Here is a 27,989-nt window from a genome sequence, read left to right on the forward strand (position 1 = left end):
GAGAGTCTGAAGCGAGAATAAATCTCGCTTCAGACCTCATATATAGCAGGGGCACGTGTGCCCCTGCTAAACCGCCGCTATCCCGCGGCTTAACAAGGGTCCCTGTCCCCCCAAATCCCTTCCGTAATGCGGGGGAGCACTTCCTGGTTGGGGCAGGGCTAACCGCCGCAGCCCTGCCCCACGCGCGTCTGTCAGAGCGTATCTCCGCCTCTCCCCCGCCCCTCTCAATCTTCCTTCACTGAGAGGGGCGGGGGAGAGGCGGCCATGCGCGGCTGATAGACGCGAATGGAGGCAGGGCTGCAGCCATTAGCCCTGCCTCCAGGAGCGACCAAGCCTGCGACCAAGTGTCGCAGTGGGGGGTTTGGGGGTGAAGGGACCCCCGTTTAGCGGCGCGTATGCGGCGGTTTAGCAGCTAACTATGAGCTCTGAAGCGAGATTTATTCTCGCTTCAGAGTCTCTTTAATTGCTTCAGGCAGCAAAAAATCGAGAACCTGCCCTGCTGCCCAGGTCCGCTTATTTTAATGGTGACCACGCTCCTCCTAATGCACGAATGCGGCCATAGTGCACCTGCACAAGTAAGGCCTCTTTTCCACGGACTGTTGAATTGTGTGCTCAGCAAGCAGTTGCCAGGCTGCAGTGAGCAGTTACCAGGCCGCAGCAGGCAGTTGTGAGAGTTTGAGACATTCCACTGCCTATCAACAGTCCGTGGAAAAGAGGACTAAAGCTGCTTCTTAGCAGTAGCACAGAGCCACTTGTGTACGAGCTGCTTTGGCTTACTGCATAGGTACGGCCATACATTGCATTCCAGATTAATCAAGCTCTCAGTCTTGAGCAATGGAAAGTTATGATAAAACCAAGTGGAAGAATAATGGTTCCATACTGCATTAAGCAGTGCAAAAGCATGCATACCTGCAGGATCGATTTTATTTCAATTTCTGAAAAAAATACTCTCCAGTTAATAGATCATAAAACACATAAAACAAAAGATATTTGTAATTATTCAGGTTGGAGTAAGCATATGAGGTATCCCAGAGTGCATCACTGCTGAATATGCAAATCATCTCTTTGTTGCCCCTGAAAGCTAAACACACCTCCAAAACCACTGGTATGCAATGATTAGGGATGCAGTTTTTTTAGCAGCTACCAGTATGCAGATGTGGGTAAGTAGTTAAAGAGACTCCGTAACAAAAATTGCATCCTGTTTTTTAACATCCTACAAGTTCCAAAAGCTATTCTAATGTGTTCTGGCTTACTGCAGCACGTTCTACTTTCACAGTCTCTGTAATAAATCAATGTATCTTTCCCTTGTCAGACTTGTCAGCCTGTGTCTGGAAGGCTGCCAAGTTCTTCAGTGTTGTGGTTCTGCTATGAACTCCCCCTTCCAGGCCCCTCTATGCACACTGCCTGTGTATTATTTAGATTAGGGCAGCTTCTCTTTTCTCTTATCTTTTACAAGCTGGATAAATCGTCCTCTGAGCTGGCTGGGCTTTCACATACTGAAGAATTACAGACAAGGGCAAAGCTGTTTGCAGGAGAAACAGCAGCCTGAAACTTCAGTGCATGAGAACTGCAGGGGGAAATAAACACACAATGATCTCTTGAGATTCAAAAGGAAGGGTGTATACAGCCTGCTTGTGTATGGATGTATTTTCTATGTGTGGACATACTGTACATCAACCTACTTCCTGTTTTGGTGGCCATTTTGTTTGTTTATAAACAAACTTTTTTAAACTGCTTTTAACCACTTTTAATGCGGCGGGGAGCGGCGAAATTGTGTCAGAGGGTAATAGGAGATGTCCCCTAACGCACTGGTATGTTTACTTTTGTGCGATTTTAACAATACAGATTCTCTTTAAGGAGGGGGGTATTGCAAGGGTATACCTGCATGTGGTGCCTCCTTTTGGTGACCTAATCTATGATTATGTCTGACCGAACCCTCTCACCTGAATGTTGCTGAACTTATGTTATTTCTGCTAGATTTGGCACTGCAGACATGGGTGTATACCATTACACTTGATTGGCTGACAAGCTGTTTGTAGACCATATAAAATGGTGATTTGCATTCAACATTTAGATAGAGGCAGTGTGGGTGAATCCCCTGGTGGTGGCAGCGCCAGGCAGGGCCGCCATCAGAAATTTTGGGGCCCCTCACAAATCATCAGTCCGGGCCCCCTAGTTGGAGGCTTGCTGTCCACAAATTAATCACGAATAACCACGGTGGATACTCGTGATTCAAGTTAGCTCTAATTGCCACAGCTGAGCGGATAGATGCGGCGGGGTTAATTACACAGAACGCCGCTCTCCGCCCAGCGTTTCAACGAGGTGCAAGTGTCCAAATGGACGCGTTGCAAGCCTCGATATCGAGCACTTCCTCCTTCAAGCCGGAAGGAGGAAGTGCTCCATCATTTTTTTAGAACCTCCCAGTTTTATTTTCTGTTTAAAAAAGCTAAAAAAGTAGGTTTAATGCTATTGTCTCATATGGTAATGATTAAGCTTTTCCCATAGTCTCGCAGTTAGCAATCATGTGACCCCCAACAAGACAAATTCAGCAATCATGAGGCCCCCAACAAACCATGAGGCCCCCAACAAGACAAATTCAGCAATCATGAGGCCCCCAACAAGACAAATTCAGCAATCGTGAGACCCCCAACAAGACAAATTCAGCAATCATGAGGCCCCAACAAATCATGAGGCCCCCAACAAGACAAATTCAGCAATCTTGAGGCTCCCAACAAATCATGAGGCCCCCAACAAGTAAAAATTCAATCATTAGGCCCCCAACAAGACAAATTCAGCAGTCATGAGGCACATAAATAGACAGCATTTCACATAAATAGGCAGAATGCCCCCTTATTATGGTAAACACCTCTCACCTGGATTCTGACAGGGACCCCCAGGTTAAGTAGTGAGTGACATGGAGCCCTTTTAGGTAGTGAGTGAGTGACAGGGAGCCCCTTTAGGGAGTGAGTGAGTGACAGGGAGCCCCTTTAAGGAGTGAGTGAGTGAGTGACAGGGAGCCCCTTTAGGAAGTGAGTGAGTGACAGGGAGCCCCTTTAGGGAGTGAGTGAGTGAGTGACAGGGAGGCCCTTTAGGCAGTGAGTGAGTGACAGGGAGCCCCTTTAGGGAGTGAGTGACAGTGAGGCCCTTTAGGCAGTGAGTGAGTGACAGGGAGCCCCTTTAGGGAGTGAGTGACAGGGAGCCCCTTTAGACAGTGAGTGCCAGGGAGCCCCTTTAGCTAGTGAGTGAGTGCCAGGGAGCCCCTTTAGCTAGTGAGTGAGTGACAGGGAGCCCCTTTAGCTAGTGAGTGAGTGACAGGGAGCCCCTTTAGCTAGTGAGTGACAGGGAGGCCCTTTAGCTAGTGAGTGAGTGACATGGAGCCCCTTTAGCTAGTGAGTGAGTGACAGGGAGGCCCTTTAGCTAGTGAGTGAGTGACAGGGAGGCCCTTTAGCTAGGGAGTGAGTGACAGGGAGGCCCTTTAGCTAGTGAGTGAGTGACAGGGAGGCCCCCCCCAGCCGCCGCCGCTTCCCCTACCTTGCCAGGCTGCCAGCAGCGTCAGACCTCAAGATCAGCGGCGACCCGACCAGTAAGAGCGGGCGCTGGACGCACCCGCTCTATATGCGGAAGTGACGTCACTTCCGCATATCAGTGCGGGCGCTGGGTCCTAGCGCCCGCACTATTGTCGCCGCCTGATCGGGGTCTGATGGGCGGTGCTCCAACGTTTTGTCCTACATTGTCGAAATGACCTACGCTAATGACAGAATGATGGAGAACTCCATCGAGGTGACCAACAAATCGAAATATCCTACTATGGATATAGGGAGATTGTTTATGAGTTTCACTGTATTTTATTGCTATTAAGGTAATAATGGAAAGAAGTATGAAAATGTAGCAGAAATAGATGATTCATCTATGCTCAGGGCGGCTGCACGGACCCTAGAAAGGAGCCTGCTCATTGGGACACACTTGCCGCTGCACTCCCTCCAGCCACAGGCTTACTCTGCACACCCGTAGGGTAAAACGATGAGGGGAAATCAGAAAACCTAAATGCGCATGTGCAGAGTGGGCGTGGAAAGTACTGAGCACGCGCAGAAGGGAATGTAGGCAAAATCGACGCGTAGGTCAAAACGTTGGAGCAGCGGCGGCGGCGGTTAGAGGGAGGGAGCAGCGGCCAGGGGAGGTTGAGCGGTGGCCGGGCGGCACCCGCCAGGGCCGCGGCGGGGATGGGGCCCCCTGCAGGCCCGGGGCCCGTGACGGGAGTCACGGATGTCCCACCCTGATGGCGGGCCTGGCGCCAGGGCTCATCTTCACTCCCCCTCTTGGTGTCGCATAGGGATTTGGGGGTCCCGAGCAGTGGCAGAGCCCCTTGCCCCCTTCTGTCAGGTGCACCAGTGTTTGTGAATGATATGCAAAAATGTCCAAGTTCATGCAAGATTATGTAACTTTTTATGCAAATTTATGTATCTTGAAAATGGACCAACTAAGTTGATTTGGTCTATTTTCAATCTGCATATATTTGCATAAAAGTTACATAATCCTTCATGAACTTGGAAATATTTGTGTCTTATTGACCATCCCTAGCAATTATGTGTCAGCTTGTTAACCTCCCTGGCGGTATATTAAAAACCGCCAGGGGGCAGCGCTGCCGTTTTTTTTGCTATTTTTTTTTTCAAAATCATGTAGCGAGCCGAGGGCTCGCTACATGATAGCCGCTGCTCAGCGGCATCCCCCCAGCCCCTCCGATCGCCTCCGGCGATAGGCGATCAGGAAATCCCGTTCAAAGAACGAGATTTCCTGGAGGGCTTCCCCCATCGCCACGGCGACGGGGCGGGATGACGTCACCGACGTCATGACGTTTAAGGGAGTCCCGATCCACCCCTTAGCGCTGCCTGGCGCTAATAGGCCAGGCAGCGCAGGGGTCTAGGGGGGGGGCTGTATGGCGGCGCGGATAGCGGTGATCGAGCGCGGGGCGGTGGCGATCGGTGTGCTGGCGCAGCTAGCAAAGTGCTAGCTGCGTCCAGCAAAAAAAAAATTACGCAAATCGGCCCAGCAGGGCCTGAGAAAACCTCCTGCGCGGCTTACCCCGAACTACGTTCGGGGTTACCGCCAAGGAGGTTAATATTACATTGCCAAACTAATCCAACATACATACAGTTTCGGATTGGTTGATCCTCACCAGTGCATGGCATGGCTTAATGTGGCTGTATGGGGTAGAACTTAAAACTCCCAGAGTTACAGATTGCCCAGCAAGCTCATGGTGAACCAGAACTCCTAGGAGTGTGTAAAGGGCTTAAAGGGATCTAAAAGTCTCCTCACTAAAATGCTATGTGAAGCAGGCAAAATTCTGTTTTACACAGCATTTTAGTGAGGAGACTTTGTGATCTCTCTCAGCCCTTTACACACTCCTAGGGGTCCTGGTTCACCATGAGCTTGCTGGGCAATCTGTCAATAGAGCGACTTGGTTGTAATGCTTGGGAACAGACAGGTCTTAGCCAGAGCAGGGACAAGGTCCTCCAGCACCCAAGGCTGAGACACCAAAGTGCGCCCCTCCATCCCTCCCACCCCAGCTGTCACACACTGATTGCTCTTACACTAAGAGGGACACAGGGCCCACAACCTCTCGAACACCTTAATATCTAGTTATCTGGCTTGCAGTCACTGCTATGTATCCCCTTTTCTTATTTCTTTATGCTTCATACACAATTAGGAATGACAGCTGAATGAATTGTGCGCCCCCTCCTACACTGCGCCCTGAGGCTGGAGCCTCTCCAGCCTATGCCTCGGCCCTGGTCTTAGCTTCTCTCTTCTCGCTAACTTGTGCAAGCCTTCATAGTATGGTGACTCTAGAGCCAGTGTTTTTTTACATTACAGCTTTCCTGATCAGGCTCTGTAAATCTTATTATCTGTTGAACACAAAAGGCAAGGCCGTCCCTGGGTGGGCTTGAACCACCAACCTTTCGGTTAACAGCCGAATGTACTAACCGATTGCGCCACAGATTGTGCATGCAGTGGCTGCTAAAAGATTTTATGGGGATGTATGTGTGTCTTTTGGAGGGAGGAAGTAAGTCTGCTCCAATAAGTTTAACGGCACTTTTTCCTACAACGAAGCATTTACTGTGTGGCAGCAGAGCGGTGCAGCGGAAGCGTGCTGGGCCCATAACGCAGAGGTCGATGGATTAAAACCATCCTCTGCTAGGTGTACTTTGTTTTTTACACCTTGCTTTACCACATGGGCCAATCGGTGGCCATAGCCCCTTAAGAGAAAGTGTCATTAGGGCCTTGCTGTAACAAAGATTGTAGTGTAACTATTTCAACTAATGTACCCTTCTTAAACTTGAACATTGTATACAATTGTAAGCAGAGTGGTGCAGCAGAAGTGTGCTGGGCCCATAACCCAGAGGTCGATGGATTGAAACCATCCTCTGCTAGACATGATTTCATTTTTGCACCTCGCTTTATCACATGGGCAAAACAGTTTCCATAGCCCTGTAAGAGAAAGTGTAATAAGGGCCCGGCCGCAACATAGATATTACGGTAGCTAAGACTACTTCTGGGCCTTTCTTGTAGTTGAAGAGATGCGTGAACTGTGACACCACACTTAAAAAAAAAAAAAAAAAAAAAACCCAGCAAACAGAGAAGCTTCCCCATATTGGAGCACTGGATTTGGTAAAGTCTTAAGCCAATTTGTTGTAAGCCACAAGTAAGCTTTAGGTTAGTAGGAAGGGTTGCATGGCCACCTAGCTTTTTATCCTTCCCACCATTGCCCTGGAATCATCCAGACTTCAAATTGCTGTCCTTTGCTGTGTGTGTTACACCAGCATCATCCAGGGAGGCACATGATCTTTCTGAAATCTTGAATTGAAGCCTGTAAGCAGTATCACCATATGTCCCACTGCTTTCATCTAGCAAATTATGCAAATAAGCAAGCTCATTTTTCTCGGATATATCACAATGGTACATGCTAGGCTGGCTTCAGCATGTAGTGTTGGTGGTATAGTGGGGAGCATAGCTGCGTTCAAAGCAGTTGACCTGGGGTCAATTCCTGGCCAATGCATGTGAGGTTGCTTTTGACATCCTACAAATCCCTGGAAGACAAGATCCATGAACAGTTAGGGCATCCCCCCACCTGCTGAGGAGAGAGAGAGTGAGAGATTTTCCACGGAATTTGGAAAAATTCAGACGGTATGTAGCAGTTACAGAATTTTGTGTCGGCGTAATTCCGGCGGAACAGAAATTGCATTTTCCGATCATCCCTATCTGTGGGTGGCAGTTCTGATAAATTCTAATGGCTAAGCCACGTGTAACACATGTATGTTTATTTAAAAGCCGTAGAGTGGAGAAAAATGCAAGAAGCAACTCAATAACCTCAAAATAAATACAAACCTCCGTAGCTGCATTTAGACTCGGTTCCCCATTCTAATGGAAAAGTAATGATATATAGTATATTTTAATGGCATGTAAGTTAAAAAAAACAGTTTTGAGTTAAAATTGTGTTTCCAATTAGTGTTTTTGTTGCAAGTTTTTTTCTTTTTGAAATTTGCCTGGTGATGATGTGCAGATCCGGAGATGGCAAGTCCTATTGATTTAGTCCTTTTATTATTGCTGGACAGGGGGTTACATACAGTCCATGCGAGATTCTAACATGACATTGAGAGAGTTGTCTGAGGCAGGCCAGCCTTTTGAAGCAGATGGCATTGCCTCTGTGGAAAGCATAGACTGTAGATTGGGATTGCTGTTGTCTAGGTCATCTAGCTTCTCTGTGTTGTCCTCCCAGTTTATGTGGAATCTCGTTACTCTAGGGTTTGATGCCAGTATGTTTCTTTGCAGCTGTGACAAAACAAAAACATTAGATCATTCCACAAATATAACTGCATTAAATCAGCCACAGCTGGAAGATTAATACATTTTCATAAATTCACTAGTATTAACCCCCTTGGCGGTATGATTCTTTCTGGATTTTAGGGTCTAAAAGCGGCACAATTCTTTTGCATGTTTTTAGACCCTAAAATCGGGGAAAAAAAATCAGGGAGATATGCAGCAGCTCAGCACTCACTCACCTCCCTGGGATCCAGTGCTGCCGTTTTCCCTCCGTCCTCCGGGTGGCGCTGTAACCCTATAGTGAGATTGCTGGCTGTCGTCATTACGACAGACAGCGATCTCACCAGGGGAAAGCAGAGCCTTGGAGGAGAGGAAGGAGAATGGCGACCAACGTCGGGATCCCTCGGGAGGTGAGTGAAAAAACGCCCGCTGTGCGCATTGCTCTGAATAGACTTCAGGAGGCTACCATAGGTTCAGCTCGGGGTTCCCGCTCCTGGCATGTTTTTTCCACCCTGAGCTGGACTCGTGATTACCGCTAAGGAGGTCAATATAAAAAGCAGGAGCTGCCAAGGGACAATTCAATTTATTTAGAGTGTAAGTGCATTTCCCTTTACAATATACATATTATAATCTGTAACAGCATTTACAAGATCGACCTCTGTTTTTGCAATATGGCTTCACTTATGCGCAGTAGTGTGTGTGTGTGTGTGTGTGTGTGTGTGTGTGTGTGTGTGTGTGTGTGTGTGTGTGTGTGTGTGTGTGTGTGTGTGTGTGTGTGTGTGTGTGTGTGTGTGTGTGTGTGTGTGTGTATACACGCACACACACATATACATACACACACACATGCACATACACCGTGTTTCCCCTAAAGTAAGACATTCCCTGAGAATAAGACCTAGCTTGAATTCCTAGCATGCTTAAAATGTAAGATATCCCCCGAATTTAAGCCCTAGGAGCAGCCAACATGACACCAGCAAGTCAAGCTCAATACAAAGCCTGGATGCAGGAGAGCAGCAGTATAATGTGAAGTCTATGTTCCTGTATATGTGTGTCAGGCAATTTGTGTTTTTGTTGGAGACAGCCCTCCTGATCTGTCCTGATAAGCATCAGCAGCACTTCACCTCTTCACCTTTTCCCAAGACACACAGCTTATCCTATCGTAGCTCTGGGGAGCCAGACAGAGTTCTTTGCCTGCAAGAAATAAACTCTTACCCACATGATCAGCAAAATCAATTTCTTGTAATGCTGGATACACACCATGCGTTTCCGCGTTCGATGCGATTATTTCCGACATGTCCGATTCAAGCTTCGATGGATCGTTAGGTCGATTTGCCATACTTTACATGGCAATCGACCTAAAAATCATCGAAATGCGATCGGAAATGCTCGAAAATAATCAAATCGACGCGTATCGACGGACGCATTCGACGCGGAAACGCATGGTGTGTATCCAGCATAAGTGAGAGCCAATATCTGCAAACCACAAGCTCTGTGCATGCTGCTTGTGTTTCAACATGGCATGCAGTATATGCATTTTGTATAGAAATACTACCAGTGTATTCCCCAAAAATAAGACATTTTCTGAAAAAAGGCCCTAGTACATCTTTTGGAGCAAAAATTAATATAAGACAGTGTCTTACTTTTGGGGAAACACGGTATATATATGTGTGTGTGTGTGTGTGTGTGTGTGTGTGTGTGTGTGCGTGCGTGCGTGCGTGCGTGCGTATATACATACATAATTCCTTATACACTTTTACTAACATTGAAAAATCCAGGAGGTTGACCTAAAGCTTTTAGCTGGATTTACAGTGGTCCACTGCACAGTGTGCATGTTACAAATGTGTGTGAACTGCAATGTAGACTGGACATGGACTTTAATTCAAAACCTAATTGTAGCAAGTTAGATTAATGCGATCAGTTACAGCGCAGTACTGTGAATAGCCCCATAGAATTGTATGGGCAGTAAGTTGACATGCAGAATTATTCTGCAACGCAACTGAGCACTGTGAACAGGGTCTTAATTCTAACAAAGCAGAAATAATCAGTAATTTTTTAGAAGAGAAACTGTAACAAAAAAGAAGACCTGGGGGATACTTACCTGGTGGGGGGGGGGGGGGGGGCGCTTCTCTGGATCTTAATAAGACTTCCACCATCTTCCTAAGCCTTAGGGATCCAGAACTGTCTCCCCTGAAATCACTGCCAAGAAGGATGTCGGCTGTGGCACAGGCACAGTAGCGTCTGCAATATTTACCTTCGGCAATCCTGCGCAGGCGCAGTAGTGTCTTTCCGATCGGGCAGAAATAGCTGAGCCCAATCAGGTCCACTCTACCGTGCAGACACGAGTCACGGACCCTATTGGGCTTGACTATTTCCTTCTGATACAGATTGGAAAGTTGCTTCTGCACCTGCGCAGAATCGCGGAAGGTAAATATTTACCTCGCCGGTGTTCGGGGCCTTCCAGCACTGGATCGCTGGGACAGAGGAGGACGGGAAAAGCCTCATTAGTATCCAGAAGCTATTCCCTCCGGAGGTGTGTTTCCCCTAGGGGTTTTTTTTTTGGTTACATATTTTAAGTATCTGCCTGGGATTAAGTGACAAAGAGGCCAATATGGTGCAAAACAACATATACTTGTTGCTAAATTCTGAAAATGCTATTTTGTTACCGTTTTCCACATATCTGCTCTTCCTTCTTTGAAATTCTGTGTTCTACCTTAGTGAAGTATGGTCACATTTACTTGTAACTGCTTTCATGCGGTTACTCCTTAATATGCAGCAGTGGCTTCTGGGAATAACTAATCTTGCAGTTTCCTAGCAAGTAATTACAAGGAAAAACAAAGGGTGCTTTCAATTGATTTCCCTGAATTTCCCTGAATCTATGAATGGCACATGTGCCGTTGCCTGTCATATTCCTAGAATGCCCCATTATAATTCAGAGCAGCTGCAACTGTTCTGTGAATAACGGCAGCCTAGCCATCTTGTTGATCTTCATTGTGTTATTATCTGAGATGGATATACTCTGTTCAAATGAAGTTTACCTGCAAGACTCTTCTGTATTCTGCAGTACAGATGATCAATGAGATGCTCATTTTTCCAAGTTTGTTTCAAATTTACTGCAGCTTGGAATTAGGCCAATTAAATGCAATTGTTGTCAGTCTGGATTGGCTCAGTTCCAGGCTACACAGAAATTGTACCTACATTTGCATCAAGTCAGAATATCAGCATCTCATTAATCATCTCTATTCAGTTTTACACGGAAAATCTAATTCTGATAATGCGCTTAAAGCAAGATTAAACACTAACATATAATTCAATAAAAACGTTTTTATCCCCTCTTTATTACCCATACAGTTATATTTGCTTTTGTGCACAAGTATCATCCCTTTACAAACTACAAGTTCCAAAAGTACAGTTTATCTACTCTGAAAGCTGCCATTGTAATGTACTGCATAGCTACTGTGTTTATATATTATAATGTATCTGCTGCGAATTGGTCTACTGTTTCACTTTCTGCTTGTGTTAAAGGGGTTCTGTGGCCCTTTTTCAAAAAGCAATTTAAATGAAGAGACCTGTGGATTCTCACTGTGACATCTCATTGGCTGTGTTCCGCATTGTCCCTTTAAGTGGGCTTATATATATTTATGAGGTGCCCATATGGGCACTATCCCCATTGATGTGGGATTGTGCGCTTCTGTTGCACTGCTCCACGATAAAAGATGGGCTCAGTTTAGATAGTATTGTTGAGCGGAATGTTTAATACTGTGCTTCATATTTTTAATTGCTTGTCACCTCTGGCCATCACTATTTATGGGTGGTCATTTCTGCATTTTTCTGTTCTGAAATAGTGCGTGTCACGCATTGTGCATATATGTAGTATTTACCCTTACGAGAACGTTGTACGTTTGTGGCTTCCTGCTGCCGCCGTCTGATCTGGCTGCTCTGGCGTCTCCCGCCCCTTCCCCTGGGCCTGATTGGATGGCGGCCTGCACTTAGCTGCAGCGTCATTCATGGTTGGGCACGCCTCCTGAAGAAGCCGGCAGAGCCCGGCGAAATCGATCGAGGACGCAGTCCTCCACCATGTTGGGGTCTCTCTCGCTCTCCTGTGCCGTTTGATCCGGGCCCCCGGCCTCCCTCTCCATATGACCACAGCCTGCTGCTCTGCAATATCCTACGGAGTCTCCACTGACTGAGCTCCACCAGAGAGCCGTACATCAGCAGATATAGTAAGAGCCCATTGGGCACTGCTTTGCTATCCCTATCAGCTGCCACTGCTTGAATGCACAAGGATGTTACAAGGCTGTCTATGCATGCAATTGTGCTAACACTTCATGAGACTGTCAATCTGCCCCTGCTATGCTCGCTATAACCAGCTACAGCTAATCCTTTATGCTGCACTGATGCATGTTGAATCTTTGCTTTATGAGCTGTGTCTAAGCGATTATCTAACTGACTGACTCTCGCTGAGAGTGCGAGCTACAGCAGGCTTTGCCTTTTCAAACTGTTACATACTGCTTTGGCAACTCTTTCAAGCCTGTGGAGAGGTGGTTAGCCATGTCTTGCTCTGTTGGGGGCTTATGTGCATGAACTGTATTGAACATAGAACTCTATGTGGCGTGGAGGACAATATTCATCTGTGTTTGGGAGCCATAGTCCAAGTTGAACTCTGACAGATCTATATCAAAATATTTCCTTTGTATGACACCCACAGGGTCACTGAGATTAATGATCATCAAAATCATCATTGGATGGATCCAACTGTCCCAATTAATTACACTTCTTAATTGTTGGCTGCGCAGCTATAATATCTAACCATGTGCACATGATCTATTGGGAATAATCAGTGGTTAAGAGTGGGAGGTTTTTGGGGGCTCGGGGGAGAACAGGCCTGGTGGGTGTGGGGTGAGAGGGTATCATGGTGGAATTTTTATCTTGTATGTTTCAATAATGAACAAATGTTTAAATAAAGTTTTGTATTTTGAATAAGAGTTGTTTTGTACTCAGTCAGGTCATACCCCTCCTTTTCTCTATCTCAAAGTTTGTTTAAATGAAGAGATATGTTCCTTTCATAAGTACTAATCTTTTTTCCCTGTCACATGTAGAAACAGCTGTGCTGTCTCTCTCCTGCTCCTTTCTAATTATTTGTCTAGTTAGACGAATATTGTGCTGCAGGAAGAGGCAGACAGTCTAAAAGCTGTTCTTCCTCCCTGCTATCTGCCCCCCCCCCCGCTCCCCCTACTGCACGTCATCTGATGAGTCATCCCTCTGCAAGCTCCAGACAGCAGGGGGAGGGAGATCTGCCTCTTATGGCTTCAGCTCAGCTCATCTCTCAGCTCCCAGCAGTACAGGGAGACTGTGTACTGACCTGGAAGCACTTCACATTGCAGCCATCTTGCCCAAAGGTTTTAAAATTATATTTTATTTATAAATTAAGTTATTTATTGGCAGCGGAGAGCAGCAAAAATAGGAGAAATAAGAAGGTGGAATAATGGGGGAAACAGTAATATGTTTATTTTATTGCGCTGTAAATTCACCATAGATCTTCTTTAAGCTAAACACTGCAAGGTATATTTACGAGTTGTGGTTGAAAAGGAAACAAAAACAAGATAATGTAATCACTTCCTCAACTTTGGATTCAGGAGAAATGCTTCTCACTAAAGAAGAAAGTGCTGTGTTTCTGGCAGTAGGTTTTATGCTGTAAAGAATATTTTAGAGCAAACAAGAAATGTGAAGTTTCATACCACTTTAAGAAGCTGAATGCATGTATAGATATACAGTAATGGGCGTAGCAAAATAGAAACAGAGTGTAACGATTGGTGTCAGCACACAGAGAGAATCTGATTATTGGTGATCTGCAGTATCACCAACAATACAGATATATACCTGATTATTGATGATCAGCACAATCACCAATAATACAAGTATGACTAACCTCTGGACACCTGATAAAGTGTAAGTGTTTTGGTGCAACAGTAGGCTGTCTCCTGTGGGGCGGGAGACGCAGATAACAATGAGCATGGACCACCTGAGGAGCAGATGACCCTTGGCTGTGTGTGAACTATCTCCTAGGAAAGGGGATAGAGATAACCTGCGAGCCAGCGATTCCCTGCAATACTGGAAATCAGACTATACTGCAGCCAAAGGACTCCTAAGGGATAGAGCCCCTGACTGGACTGCAGAGAGGCCTCTCTGAGGAACAGGAGGTCTCTGCAGCTACCGGACACTTGGCGGGGTAGTGTCACAGGTAGTACAAACAGACTGAACACTCAAGGTATGAGTGACAGCCAGAAGGGTCGGCCAGGCCAGGTCGGCAACACACGAGCAGATAAGGTACAGAGACAGAAGGCTGATTCGGTAATCAGGTACAGGCAGGGTTTGGCAACAGGTAGGCAGATATGCAAAGGTACCAAATCAGAAAGCAGGAGAGAGGTTGAGAGAGCAATTAGTCATAACAGATAAAGCAGAGGCCTAGTCTAGAGTGTGAGGTCCGTGGTCTCAACACCCAAGAACTGGTCTAAGGTATAACACAGCAATGACACAGTATTCCTAAGCTTGGGTGTGAGGTCCTTGGTCACAACACCCTGGAACTGGTCTAAAGTATAACACAGCAATGACACAGTATTCCTAAGCTTGGGTGTGAGGTCCTTGGTCACAACACCCTGGAACTGGTCTAAAGTATAACACAGCAATGACACAGTATTCCTAAGCTTGGGTGTGAGGTCCTTGGTCACAACACCCTGGAACTGGTCTAAAGTATAACACAGTAATGACACAAGCGTAATCTGGCTAAGTGTGAATTCCCAGGTCCACCTGTTTCTAACACACTGTGGGATCTGACTATGGTCTTAGTGCTCACACGTATGTATTCGCAACGGCAGACAACCTGAGACTGACCAGCGAGATCTATATATAGTGCAGCGCTCCTCAGCGCCACCCAGCGCTACTTAGCCAATGACTGTCTGCGCTGGGATCAGCTGACCAACCTGATCAGCTGATCCCTCTCCTCCTGGCATAAAAGTCCTGCCGTAGCGCTCCATCTGTGTGCACTAGAAGGCTCAGACAAACCAGACGCATGCTGCTGTGCGGAAACCGCCGGTCTGAACGCGGAGACAGCCGCCCCGCCGCCAGACCGCGCGGCGGCATCTCCGCAATCCTTTACACAGAGGTTGGCACTACTTAAGTGCAATTTATTGCAAAATGCTAAGTGCAAAATGTGTTTATGCATCTTCCATGCAAACAGGCACATACTGGCGTAGTTTGTAATAAAGATGGGTGGTGGTTTAGGGGTAAAACATAGCCTGATAGCTGCTGTTTTACGCTGGTGGCGCTTCTTTGGAGACTATGCTGGTGACACTCAGAAGAAGTGCCAACAGCACGAAACAGCTGTCAGACTACTTTTTCTCCTGCATTCACCTTTACACCATCCATGCTGGTATGTGCCTGTTGGCATGGAAGATGTATGCACATGTTATGCATTGAGCACTTTGCAATGAATTGGACTCATGTAGTGCCGACCTCTTTTGCTATGCTGCTTGTGCAGCCTGTACGCACTGCCATTTTGTTAGTGTTTACACAATCCATATAACCTGTGTTGTGCACATCATGCGTTGCTTTTATAATGTGAGCTACCCAAAGCAAAGTGCAACATGCATTGTAGAAGCAACACACGTTATGTGGGTTGCTTAAATACCAGTAAAATTGCTGAGAACTCTATGGGCATTGCAATTTTACTGTCATTGAGTGAATCAGCCCCTACGGCCAGGTTCACAGTGGCCATTCTTCATAGTGCGCAGGAGAGTTACAACGTGTATACAAATCACAACTCTCCAGTGCACTGTGAGCTGGGACAAAGTTATATCGGGAGCGAGCAATCGGGGGCGGTAACTATGCCGCAAGGGGGGGCAACTGAGTGGTGTAGGGGCATTCTTATGGACAGACTGGGCGTGTTCAGAGGAGGAAAACTGCCACTTCCACCCTGCTTATAATCGACATGCGTCCCAGTCCAAAATGTTGGCTGAGCAGTGTGGGGACCCCCGGGGGCAGTGGACGGTGAGATCGCTAATGTGGCATATGGTAAGTCACAGCAACACACACAAAGCGTTATTCATAAGACGTAAACCTCCGCTCTCAGTACAGGGGTATATTAAAGAGACTCTGTAACAAAATTTTCATCCTTATTTCTTCTATCCTATAAGTTCCTATACCTGTTCTAATGTGGTCTGGCGTACGGCAGCCTTTCCTACTTGCACAGTGGCTGTATTATCTCTGCTATATGATCTAATCTTCCTCCTTCTGTCGGCTCTGTCGGGCTCAGGCTGGAATGTGTGGAATGTGCAGGGCTGCTTGTGATTGGATAGAAGCTATACAAACCCTCTCCAGGCCCCCTGCAGGCTCTGTATGACTCACACACTCTGCTTATGTGAGCCTATCACAAGCTGGTTAGTTTGTTTGTAAACACTGCATAAAACTTGGAATTACAAGCCAGGATTGCAGCAGAGAGTGGCAGAAACAGCACAGTGGGGCCCAGGAGAACATAATGAATAGAATGGTGTGCTTTTTGTTGTAAGAATTTTAGAGTACAGATTCTCTTTAAGGTTTTTGTCACTTCATAGGATTTGGACACAAGAGGGGCAAATGAAAAAAAGTCTAATAAAGTTGTTGTACACAGAGAGTGCACAACAATGTTATCATTAACGAGGATGACAAGGTAATTCTTGTAGCATATCTCATGTTACCTGGGTAACGCGAGTGTTGCAAGAGTAAAGCAGCCCATACACTCAGCCGATTTTCTGGCCGGCCAATCGACCGATCGACGGCCGATTTCGATCGATTTCGATGGATTTCCATCGAACTTGCAGGGTGGAAAATTTAGGTCGATCTGATGAGATTGCTTATCAGTTTGCATTGGCCTTAATGGAAATCTGATGGCAAAAAAATGCCATCAGATCGAATTTCAATAGATTTCAAACTGAAATCTATTGGAATTCTATCCTGGTAAAAAATGTTCTAAAAACGCATCAGATAGATCATCAGATGCATTTCTTATCTATCTGCTGCCAATCTGACGAGTGTATGGGCACCTTAATGCGTACTATGCAAGTAGCATACCACATGTTACCCTAGTAACAGTCATGTTACCCAGGAAATGTGAGTCATGCTAATTGTGCTGCCTTAGCAGCGAGGTTAATGATAAAATTGTACTGCACTCTGCACATGGCAAGTTTACCAGACTGTGCATATGCCTCAAGGTGACTTTCAGCTTTATGCACTCATCCCAGACTGACATGACCTTAGTCTTCTAGTACTGAAGCATGTTACGTTTACTTTGCTGGGGTTAAATTAAAACAAGTCTTACCTTACAAAAGTCTGGTTTTACTGGTGGGTTTTCCCGCAGTTCTGTTTCAGTGTATTCATTATTGACATAGTAGCCTACTCTGATGAATTCCTGTCCCCGGTATGTGCATGTTATTAGGACCACTGTAACACCAACAGCATCTGCATCTGGAATAATCCCTGCGTTGGGAGCATCAGCCTAGAGAAACAACAGAAACGTAAATGTAAGGGAATGTTTTTCCACTAAACATACAACATATTTGTGGAGAAAATAGCTGTGAAAATACAGAAGAAGGAAAACTTATAGTGTATCAGAGACGAGAAGCGTCTCAGGTACCATACTTAACTGGGGCTTTCTAAAGCACCCTCAAGGCCACTCGTCCCTCGCCTTCTCCCCAGAGGGTGGCTCTGGTTCCCCATAAAGGGTGTTAACCGTTCACCAGTTATCACTAAAGCAATTGCCAGCAAATAGCAGGCCATGCTTGCTGCCTTATGACCATGTGTTTTGTATGTGAAGATTCCTAACCAATATATATTGTGGGTGTCGTGTAGGGGTCCCCATATGCAGAGTGCACTGCGGAGCTTGTTGCTGTATGTATAGCTACCTATCCTCATTCTGGCTGGCATCCTCTACCGTTCTGTGCAGCTTTCAGAACTGGCCACTTAGAGCTCCAGGCTCACTGCGGTCACATGACAATGAGAGTGGAGCTCTAGTGTCCATTTCAGAAGCTGCATGGGACACTAGAGGATGCCAGCTGGAGTAAGGGCAGGTAGCTATACATACTGCAGCACGCCTGCACACTCCAATGTGGTTTGCACGGGGGGCAATGGTAGTACATTGGGTGTCGGCCAATCAACGGGTCATAGCCAAGATGGGGGAGGGCGTGTGTGAGTGTAGTGGGTATAAGAACAAAATCAAGCAAAATATAAAATGTAACTTACAGTTACAAAAAAATGCATCAAAATATAAAATGTAACTTTGCTTGCATAGATCTAAACTTGCTAGCCAAAGTGCATTTGTAGTAAATATTGTTTGATGAGCTTGAAAAAAAAACACACTACTGTAAAATCAACCACAAGCTCCTATTCAGTTATGTGGAAAGGAAAATATGATGACTTTATTGGTAAATAGGCGTATTAAGAAGATATTTATGGAATATCATGTATTACTGGGGAGAATGAGTAATGTTAACATAAAACAAAGCTTTGTAAAATGTTGTCTTCTAGCCATAAAAAATAACATCATAAAGAAATCTAATATTATAAGTCACTCCTGTGCATCCTGTTGGATTGCATTATTTGTGCGCTGTGAGATGGCAGCAGCTATTCGCCTGGAGAAGTAAACGGAAATATTACACTTGGCTTCTGGGGGCTGCAGTAAATCAGGAATATGTCATTATTCATAAATAAATTGGTGAACTGGATACTGGATACATATGCTCTCTTGGACTACTGTGAATTTTTGACTGGAATATGTGGGTGCGAACTTGGCAAATGTGCAGGGAAAGGAACTGGGGAATCATCAATTTAAGGCCTGTTTCCAGGCACGTATCTGGATAGAATATCTGTCAGCTCAGTAAGTAGAGTGTTCAAATGTTTCCTTTTTACGCCAAGGGAACCTTCTGCAGCTAAATATCATGTTTTGTTCCACAGCAATGTGCACTATAAGGCTACATTTTCACTGTAGCCGATTTGTGACTTTGGAAGCAAAATCGCTGCCTAGTGAAATCAAATGGCTGCTTCCAATTCGCATGTGGGGAAAAAAAAATAGAGCCTGCTGCATTTTCTTTGACAATGCATCCAAAACTCCATAGCATCAACACAAGTGGAAGTGTGGCCTTCACTTTTTCCTTATGTTGCTGTCATTTACGGTAGGTCTTAAAAATCTGGATTAGTTCATCTCCTTATGGAAGATGTTCAGCTTTTCCTTGAGACCCCTTTCACACTTAACCCATTTCCGTGCGTTGCGGTATGCCCCATCACAGTGACCATTAGTTTCTGTGAGACTGCCCACACTAACTATGTAGCGATGTGTCAGAAGTGGTTCCGATTATGCAGAGGTGGCGCAGACTGCAGTGCATTGCCGAGCGGTACTATATGGCAGGCATTTGCATTGGCGTCAATGGCACCGGAACAATTTATTTAGATTGTTGTGGTGCAGCATGCATACACCAATCAGATGAAAACAAAAATTGTGAGGCCTGGCAGATCTCCTGCCTTCCTTCAGTCCTTATGCTCCAATCTACCACAACGCTCTTCACCTCACACCAGACCACACCCCACAGCAGCCACCAGAAAACACTTCCTGCACATCATTCATACATAGCAATGAGCTAGTTAATCAACCACAGTCAACGTCTGCGATGTAATGCATCCTACCTAATAAAACCTAAGTGTCGCTGTGTCCAGCGGTTTGCAGCGTCCCTGTGTCCCTGGTAATTTGTTACACAGCTGGAGGGACCAGGGAGGGAGGTAGGTGGGCGAGCAGTTGCATGCGATCAATGGGTGTGCACTGCGGGGGCGCGCGCATGCGAATTGACTAGTGGTGGAGGCTGCGTTAAAAAAAAAAGACCTTTAGGAGGAATAAGTGATCACACGTGTCCGCCTCTTAGAGCGGACACCATGAGAAGCTCTCCACATGTCTACAGGAATGCAGGAAACTGTCTTGCAGAGCATGCCGTCTGGAATTGCCAAACTATGCAGGCTGTTGCACGTCTGCAAGAGTGCTGGGGATGCCATCTGCAGCCTTAAAGAAAATCAAACTGAGGCCTGGAACCCACTAAGAGCGTTTTTCTGAGCGCTTTGTGATTTGAAAAGCTCTTGCTAATGTAATGCTATGGGTGTGATCCCACTTGAGGGATGTGATTTTATAAAAATCACCCATAGCATTGCATTTGCAAGAGCTTTTTCAAATCACTAGCAATTAGAAAAGGCCTCTAGTGGGATTGAGCCCTCACACTGACTTCCTGAACTGCTAGAACTATCGCAAATTTTCAGAACAGGTGAGTTCATGACAGACGTACTTTCTGTCCAGCAGGGAGTGTGTAACTGTTCAGGGGCAGCGCTATGCATATTACCCTGTTAGTGCACTCTGCCATGGAGTACAGTTCAATGGTGCGGTGCAATTTTCCTGCCTCAGGCTCTCATGCTGCAGGACAATCGCACCCACACTATATGTGAAACTAGCCTAATTCTTTAAAGAATTACTCCATTGAAAGGACCTATACAATGATACTGGCAAGTTTGTCTCCTTGTATGCACACTATTCTAGCGTGTGTACAGCGTGGCCCCTGACTCTCTCCAATGTGTTGCCAATTGATCCGGAGTGCCAGATTTTCTCAGCTGAGGGCATCTAGGCTGAGGGATCATGTTTCGGTGCCTGCAGGCAACAGAAATTGTGCTTGTATACTTACGGCTCAGTGAGAGCAATTGCTGCTTGGCTCAACCTTGCCATGCTGTTCAAATCGCAAAAAGGCGAGACATGGACAGGTCTTTCTCAGAAGCCTGCAGCTTATAACTAAGGAGGTCTGTGCTGCAGCAAGTGACTGTTTGAGGGACCTCTAACCAGGTACTGTATTTTTCCGAATATAAGACAATTTTTCTTCCCCAAACCTGGGGGAAAAAGTGGGTGCGCCTTATATACAGAATATACGGTAAAAATGGTGCAGAGTGCACAGGGACACCCTTCCCGCATCCTGCCGCCGTGCTCCTCTCCTGCTTCTCCTCATGTTCCTCCCACATGCGTCAGGTCATACATAACATGTGATGCACGTTTACTGCTTGGGCCATGCAGTATGGGGGAACCATTCATGTGGAAGTATGAGCCGACGAGGAATGAGGACCAGAACTGTATTGCGCAAGCAGCTGCAATGTACCCTGAAGAGGAGAAAAGGAATGCACGGAAAAGCAGGACCGGAGTGAGGGGGAATGGAGTGCGGCAGCAGGATAAGGGGAGAGCTGAACTACTGACGTGAAAATGTAGTGTAGTGGGTAGTGTAGTTTAGCTGGTGGGGCAGCAGACGTTAGTGTAGTGTAGTTTAGCTGGTGGGGCAGCAGAGGTTAGTGTAGTAGTGTAGTGTAGTTTAGCTGGTGGGGCAGCAGAGGTTAGTGTAGTGTAATGCGTAGTGTAGTTTAGCTGGTGGGGCAGCAGGGGTTAGTGTAGGGTGTAGCATAGTGCAGTTTAGCTGGTGGGGGCAGCAGGGGTTAGTGTAGTGTAGTGCAGTGCAACTTGTGGGGGCAGCAGAGGTTAGTGTAGTAGTGTAGTGTAGTGCGTAGTGTAGTTTAGCTGGTGGGGGCAGCAGGGGTTAGTGTAGTGCGTAGTGTAGTTTAGCTGGTGGGGCAGCAGGGATTAGTGTAGTTTAGCTGGTGGGGGCAGCAGGGGTTAGTGTAGTAGTGTAGTATGTGGCGTAGTGTAGTTTAGCTGGTGGGGGCAGCAGGGGTTAGTGTAGTGTAGTGCAGTGCAACTTGTGGGGGCAGCAGAGGTTATTGTAGTGTGTAGCGTAGTGTAGTTTAGCTGGTGGGGACAGCAGGGGTTAGTGTAGTGTGTAGTGTAGTTTAGCTGGTGGGGGTAGCAGGGGTTAGTGTCGTGTAGTGCAGTGCAACTTGTGGGGGCAGCAAGGGTTAGTGTAGTAGTGTAGTTTAGCTGGTGGGGCAGCAGGGGTTAGTGTAGTAGTATAGTGTAGTTTAGCTGGTGGGGCAACAGGGGTTAGTGTAGTGTAGTTTAGCTGGTGGGGCAGCAGGGGTTAGTGTAGTAGTGTAGTGTAGTTTAGCTGGTGGGGGTAGCAGGGGTTAGTGTAGTGCAGTTTAGCTGGTGGGGGTAGCAGGGGTTAGTGTAGTGTAGTGCAGTCCAACTTGTGGGGGCAGCATGGGTTAGTGTAGCATAGTTTAGGTAGAGATAGTTTGGGGGAAAAAGGTCTATAAGATGCCCCTGCACCATAGACGCACCAGGCTTAGTATTTTTTTCCTGATATTTGACCTCTAAACCTAGGTGCGTCTTATAGTCCAACAAATACGGTATTTTATAAGACATATGATAATTAACCACTTCAGCCTTCAGTCGTTTTTCACTTTATGCATCCGAGCAATGTTCACCTCCCATTCATTAGCCTATAACTTTATCACTACTTATCACAATGAACTGATCTATATCTTGTTTTTTCGCCACCAATTAGGCTTTCTTTGGGTGGCACATTTTGCTAAGAGCCACTTTACTGTAAATGCATTTTAACAGGAAGAATAAGAAAAAAAATGGAAAAAATTCATTATTTCTCAGTTTTCAGCCATTATAGTTTTAAAATAATACATGCCTCCATAATTAAAACTCACGTATTGTATTTACCCATATGTCCCGGTTATTACACCGTTAAAATGTTGTCCGTATAACAATGTATGGCGACAATATTTTATTTGGAAATAAAGGTGCATTTTTTCCGTTTTGCATCTATCACTATTTACAAGTTTAAAATAAAAAAAATATAGAAATATTTCATCTTTACATTGATATTTAAAAAGTTTAGACCCTTAGGTAAATATTTACATTTTTTTTTTAATTATTGTAATATTTTTTGTTTTTTTTATATTAAACATTTTATTTGGGTATTTTTTTGGGAGGGTGGGATGTAAACAGTACTTTTATAATGTAAATGTTTGTTGAGTTTTATTTTTTTTACTTTTAGTTGTAGTTTTACTTTTTGGCCACAAGATGGCGGCCATGAGTTTGTTTACATGACGTCACTCTAAGCGTAACATACGCTTAGAGGGACGAATGGGGGACGCAACAGCCAGAAAAAGCGGAGCTTCTAAGAGAAGCTGTCGCTTTTTCTGCGGGGGAGAGGAATCAGTGATCGGGCACTATAGCCCGATTCACTGATTCGTGGGCTAACGATCCACGGCCGGGAGCGCCCGTGCACGATCAGCCGCGGGAGCGAGCGGACGTGCACATGGCCTCCTAGGCGTAGCTAGTACGTCCAGGAGGCCAAAGTAGTTAATGCTTTGTTTTACTGGCTGTAACATTTTTACCCTTTAAAGATATTAATTCATAAGATATCTAGTGCTGATATTTTTACTTATTGTGAATACATTGGGTCAGGGCCGGGCCGAGGTAGAGGCAAGAGAGGCTCCAGCCTGATGGCGCAGTGTAGAAACTCACTCAGCTATCCTTCCCCTATTGTGTTTGAAGCAGAGAGAAATAATAAAAGGGAATACATGGCAGTGACTGCAAGCCAGATAACTAGAGATTAAGGTGTTGGGGGCCCTGGGGCGCCTCTTAGTCTAATAGCAATCAGTGTGTGACTGCTGGGCTGGGATGGGATGGAGGGGCGCACTTTGGTGTCTCAGCCTTGGATGCTGGAAGACAATGTCCCGGTTCTGCATTGGATGTTTTATGTGAATGTATGCTTATGTTGTGAGTGCTAGTATATTGTGTAGTGCCACTTATGCGATATATCTCATACTAAGGAGTGATGTAAAGGAAGCACAGCATAAATTACTGAACAGGGCCACTGTCACCATGCAGCTGCGGGCTCTCTCCCAAGCCTCAAGTCACCCCACTGCTCTTCCTCCGCTCCTATGTATCAGGGTGGCTACCCCACCAGCTGAGCTGCCTGCAAGTTAACATAGGCAATGCAATGCAGTGCAGACACAGGCAGCAGAGCAGGGTGGCTGGCTGTGGACTAGCGGAGCTGCTTTCTGTTATGGCAGGTGACAGGTATAGTTAACCTGTCATTCGCCCCACAGATTAAGGTGAATTTCGACGCCCTAGCCCCAGGCCTTGGAGGCCTTCCCCCCAAATCTGGCTCCGTTACTGAAAGTGGCTTTTCATCTGTCAGCCAGCCCACCCATATTACTTTGATGGATAAGAACAATTTGTGTTCTTATCCATCAAGCAATGTTCATTCAAGATCTATTGAATGTTGGCTTATTGATCACTAGCAGATTCAATGAAAGTGATGGAATCATGAGACCTGCCACAAATAATTGACCTGTTCATTGTCACTTTAGAGCCCTTTTATACTTAATGCATTGCACAGTGTTGCGTTGTGTTGATTCCCATTCGGCAAAATGGGACACCCTGTGACGCAACGCAACTTAACCCAACGCATTAAGTGAAAATAGGCCCTTAACAAAGATATAAGCTGTGCTGTGTTAATACGTTGAACTTATTATGGTTGATTAGATGCATCCTCACCTGAAACACAAACATGTGTCGTCCTGCTGGAACAGGTCCTACCAACACTGAGTCCAGGACCTGGTCATATTCTTCACTTTCAGCTGAACCCACATAAATGATTTTCCATTCCAAGTCTGTAGGGGAAAAAGCATTGTTTGTTAACCCTTATTATGCGATGTGTAACACTAGAGCTACAGGTTATGGGGCAGCTTAATTTGTACTATGTGTTAATTTCCACAAATCACTATTAGGACATAATTAACATGAATGCCTATTCCTTCCTTCATGTAGAGCAAACTCAAACTCAATTTACCTGGGGGGCCGCAGGAGGCAAAGTCAGGATGAGGCTGGGCCGCATAAGGGATTTCACAATCGCGGCGCATTGCCGCTTCTGCCCGCCCCTCTCACTCTTCCTTCACAGAGAGGGGCGGGCAGAGGCGGCTATCCGCCGCAATTGACGTCAGGAGGGGCAGAGCTGAAGCTGAAAGCTCTGCCCCTTCCAGGAAATGCAGAAGGATTGCCCCCTGGGTGATTTGGGGGCTCTGCAGCCCTCGTTTAGCGGCGGGGATGCGGCGGATTACTTGGGAGCACTGAAGCGAACTATAAGGAAGCTTTTGCCGGTGAGGGCCACAAAATATTGTATCGAGGGCCGCAAATGGCCCGCGGGCCGCGAGTTTGAGACCCCTGATGTAGAGGCTTCCCATCCTCTGTCTGGACCTTTGTTGGACCCCCAAAGAATTCTGACAAGAGCTTGATGCATGCAAGCTCTATGTGTACGAGTGGGGCCATACTGCGATTGTGTGAGTACGGGCGCACCTGCGCAGTAAAACATGCACGAACAGCTCTGTGCTACTGCACAGGCACAGACGCGCTCATGCATGAAGAACAATGGTGCCCGGATGTTCCAAAAGGTCCCAGCGAGTGGTAGCAGAGAAGATAAGGAGGACACAGGAAGCCTACACGATCTCTGACTTACTTTAAAGAAAACCTGTAACTAAAAAAACCCTCTGGGCGATACTTACCTCGGGAGGGGGAAGCCTCTGGATCCTAACAAGGTATTTCCTGTCCTCCGCAGTCCTGGCAACCCAGCGCTGCGACCCCTTGAACAGCGGCTAGGTAAATATTTACTCACAGCGATCCATCGCAGGCGCAGTAGCGGCTCTTTGTTCAGGCTAAGGTGGAAATAGCCGAGCCCGATTGTATCCGCTCTACTGCGCAGGTGTAAGTCCTTTGCACCTGCACAGTAGAGCAGATACGTTCGGGCTCGGCTTAGTTCAAACGAAGAGCCGTTACTGCGCCTGCGCTGGATCGCGGTGGGTAACTATTGGCAGCGCAGGCGCACACTTGTAAAAAAAACTCTTTGGAGGCGATTGTTCTGCAAGTTCTTGAGCAAGAATCTGGTGTGTGTACAGCAGCCATAATGCCAGATCGCTAAATAACATAGTTACATAGTTATTTTGGTTGAAAAAAGACATACGTCCATCGAGTTCAACGAGTACAAAGTACAACTCCAGCCCATCCCCCACATACCCCTGTTGATCCAGAGGAAGGCGAAACAAAACCCACAAGGCATGGTCCAATTAGCCCCAAAAGGGAAAAATTCCTTCCCGACTCCAGATGGCAATCAGATAAATACAATGTTTTTTTTTTTTTTTTTTTTACTTAACCCATCCTGTTGGATGCCAATCACTCATGAGGCACCCTGTTGCTTGTCACCCTTCTTTCCTTGTACACAATGCCAGATGCCATGATCTTCTGGCATAAGTAGTGTCTAAATCAAAACCCTGGAACAAGCATATGGCTAATCCAGTAAAACCTAAGTCAGCCGAGTCAGAGTACTTGATCTGCTGCATGCTCGTTCGGGGTCTATGGCTAAAAGTATTAGACACATAAGATCAGCAATGCTACCAGGCATCTGGTTATTTTTTAAAAAGAAATAAATATGGCAAGCTCCATATCCCTCTCAGCTTAGGTTCCATTTAAGTCCCATTCCCACTTCCTTCCTGGAGACTGTCAGCAAGTCTACAGGCAGGAAGTGGCATCTAAGGAATTAGATTTCAGAAAGCCAAAGTAAAGGTATGTAGCTAATAATATTAATATATAATCAAACCTATATAAAAAATGTAAATAATGTGTGTTCTACTAATACAAGTGGAAAGCAAAAGATGACATTACATAGCAGCATAAAGCTAAATGTAAAATTAAAAAAAAAAAAATACGAAACCTATTTTTGGGTGATTTTTGGTTATGCTGAATAGTTAGTATGTATGCTAATTTATTTATCCTACTACACAATTTACCAGTGCTTCCTACTGCATATAGTGTGTATGGAGATGGCGATAAATTATTGCTCACATAATATAGGTACAGTGATACATTAGATATGAAAGAAATAGTTCTAACTGTTCCTAATCATTAAAATAAAATACAGGAATGTCATTTCATTAAGCAATATGCAGGATTAGTGTCAGTAGTGTTTATAAATAGCAGCTGATTGCTGTCACAGTGCACAACAGTCAGCACTGATGTGGGTAATGTGGCAGGAATAGGTCTTCCTGTTGATTTTCCCCATAGTATTTAGCATGTGCTGGCTATGGAAGGCGGAGTGCAGAGGTCAGGGTTAGCTGTCTCTTCCTGTGTGTGTATTGTCAGCTCTGTCTGCAGCTCATTGCTCCAACCAGTCACACATCACGGCTGCTGCCACCATGGCACTCCTCGTTAAACTTTCCCTGCGCCTGGCATTCCCATACACCCAGAGACCAGGCTGCACTTGTACCCGCCTCTGCTGCCGATGCCCCAGTGTGGCTGCTGTGCTGATGCCAGGCAGCAGGGCTGTGGGAAGGGAAGTTGAACCTCTTGTTTATGAGGCTGCAGGCTGGTGGCCACCATTAAAGCTGAGGCAGTAACTCACCTTCAGACAGGTCCTCTATGCATTCAAAGGTAATTTCGAACTGGAAAGGGTTGTAGAATGGAGAAGGGTTATCCAGCACCACTACATTGTTCACCTGAACCTTTGCCATATTTTGGAAGCAGAAAAACAATGGAGATGGTGTCTGGGAGCAGACAAGCTACAGCAGCGCTGCTCCCTCTGCAGAGTCCTTGTCTGTCACTGCTTCTCGCAGCCCATCCACACAGGAGAAACTTTCCTCCAGCCTCTCTAGTATCTCCAGTCCATGCATGAGCTGCTATGGGAGCCACTCCACGCCGCTTAGATTATTTTAGTTTTCTTTTTCCTCTGCTTTCCTATCTCACTTCACTACAGCACATTCTGCTCTGTTGCTATAACAGCATGTGTCCGTATTGGCTGCTCCCAAGCCCTCCCCTTCTAATGCTAAAAGCTGCACGAAGGAAAAGACAGGCTCCTCGCGGCCAGTGGAGCTGGAAATGTTTAGCTGCTGCTCCACCTGCTGGCTGACAGCTCTGGAGTGGCTCACATAGATTGGCAGACCTGGGTAGCCATCACATGTATTGACTCTATTATAACCTAATAAACACATAAACTGTGCCTCTTTTGGAAGTACTGTCCCTCTTATTTAAGCAAGACTCACTGACCTTCTTTTAGTCCTGCATACACATTTGTCTATATAAGTATGTTTGTTAAAAAGTGGGAATATTTTGTCCAGTATCCAAATTATTGCCTTGCTTATCTCCAAACGCTGATATAAAGTAAAGCTAAGTA

At 46.0% G+C, this 27,989-nt stretch overlaps 1 protein-coding gene and 1 gene segment (V, D, J or C); one reads left to right on the plus strand and one right to left on the minus strand.

Moving 5' to 3' along the window:
• Positions 1–27,989, plus strand: part of LOC137528857 (T cell receptor delta constant-like) — a 348,846-nt gene that overhangs the window by 4,760 nt on the left and 316,097 nt on the right.
• ASF1A (anti-silencing function 1A histone chaperone) lies at positions 7,299–27,633 on the minus strand. Its single transcript, XM_068271507.1, has 4 exons — positions 27,222–27,633; positions 24,329–24,444; positions 17,165–17,341; positions 7,299–7,824 (listed from the first exon to the last, which is right to left on the minus strand). The coding sequence occupies exons 1-4, from the start codon at positions 27,328–27,330 to the stop codon at positions 7,612–7,614; spliced, it is 615 nt and encodes a 204-aa protein (XP_068127608.1). The 5' UTR covers positions 27,331–27,633; the 3' UTR covers positions 7,299–7,611.

This window comes from Hyperolius riggenbachi, chromosome 1 (assembly GCF_040937935.1).
Source record: "Hyperolius riggenbachi isolate aHypRig1 chromosome 1, aHypRig1.pri, whole genome shotgun sequence".
NCBI lineage: Eukaryota > Metazoa > Chordata > Amphibia > Anura > Hyperoliidae > Hyperolius > Hyperolius riggenbachi.

What these genes read in the sequence shown, in the direction of transcription:
- ASF1A (XM_068271507.1), bottom strand. Translation starts at nt 27,330, where the DNA reads ATGGCAAAGGTTCAGGTGAACAATGTAGTGGTGCTGGATAACCCTTCT. An exon ending in GACACATGTTTGTGTTTCAG is followed by an intron (nt 17,342 to 24,328) that starts GTGAGGATGCAT and finishes TTGTTTCTCTAG; the next exon opens with GCTGATGCTCCCAACGCAGG. An exon ending in TAAAACCAGACTTTTGTAAG is followed by an intron (nt 7,825 to 17,164) that starts GTAAGACTTGTT and finishes GTTTTGTCACAG; the next exon opens with CTGCAAAGAAACATACTGGC.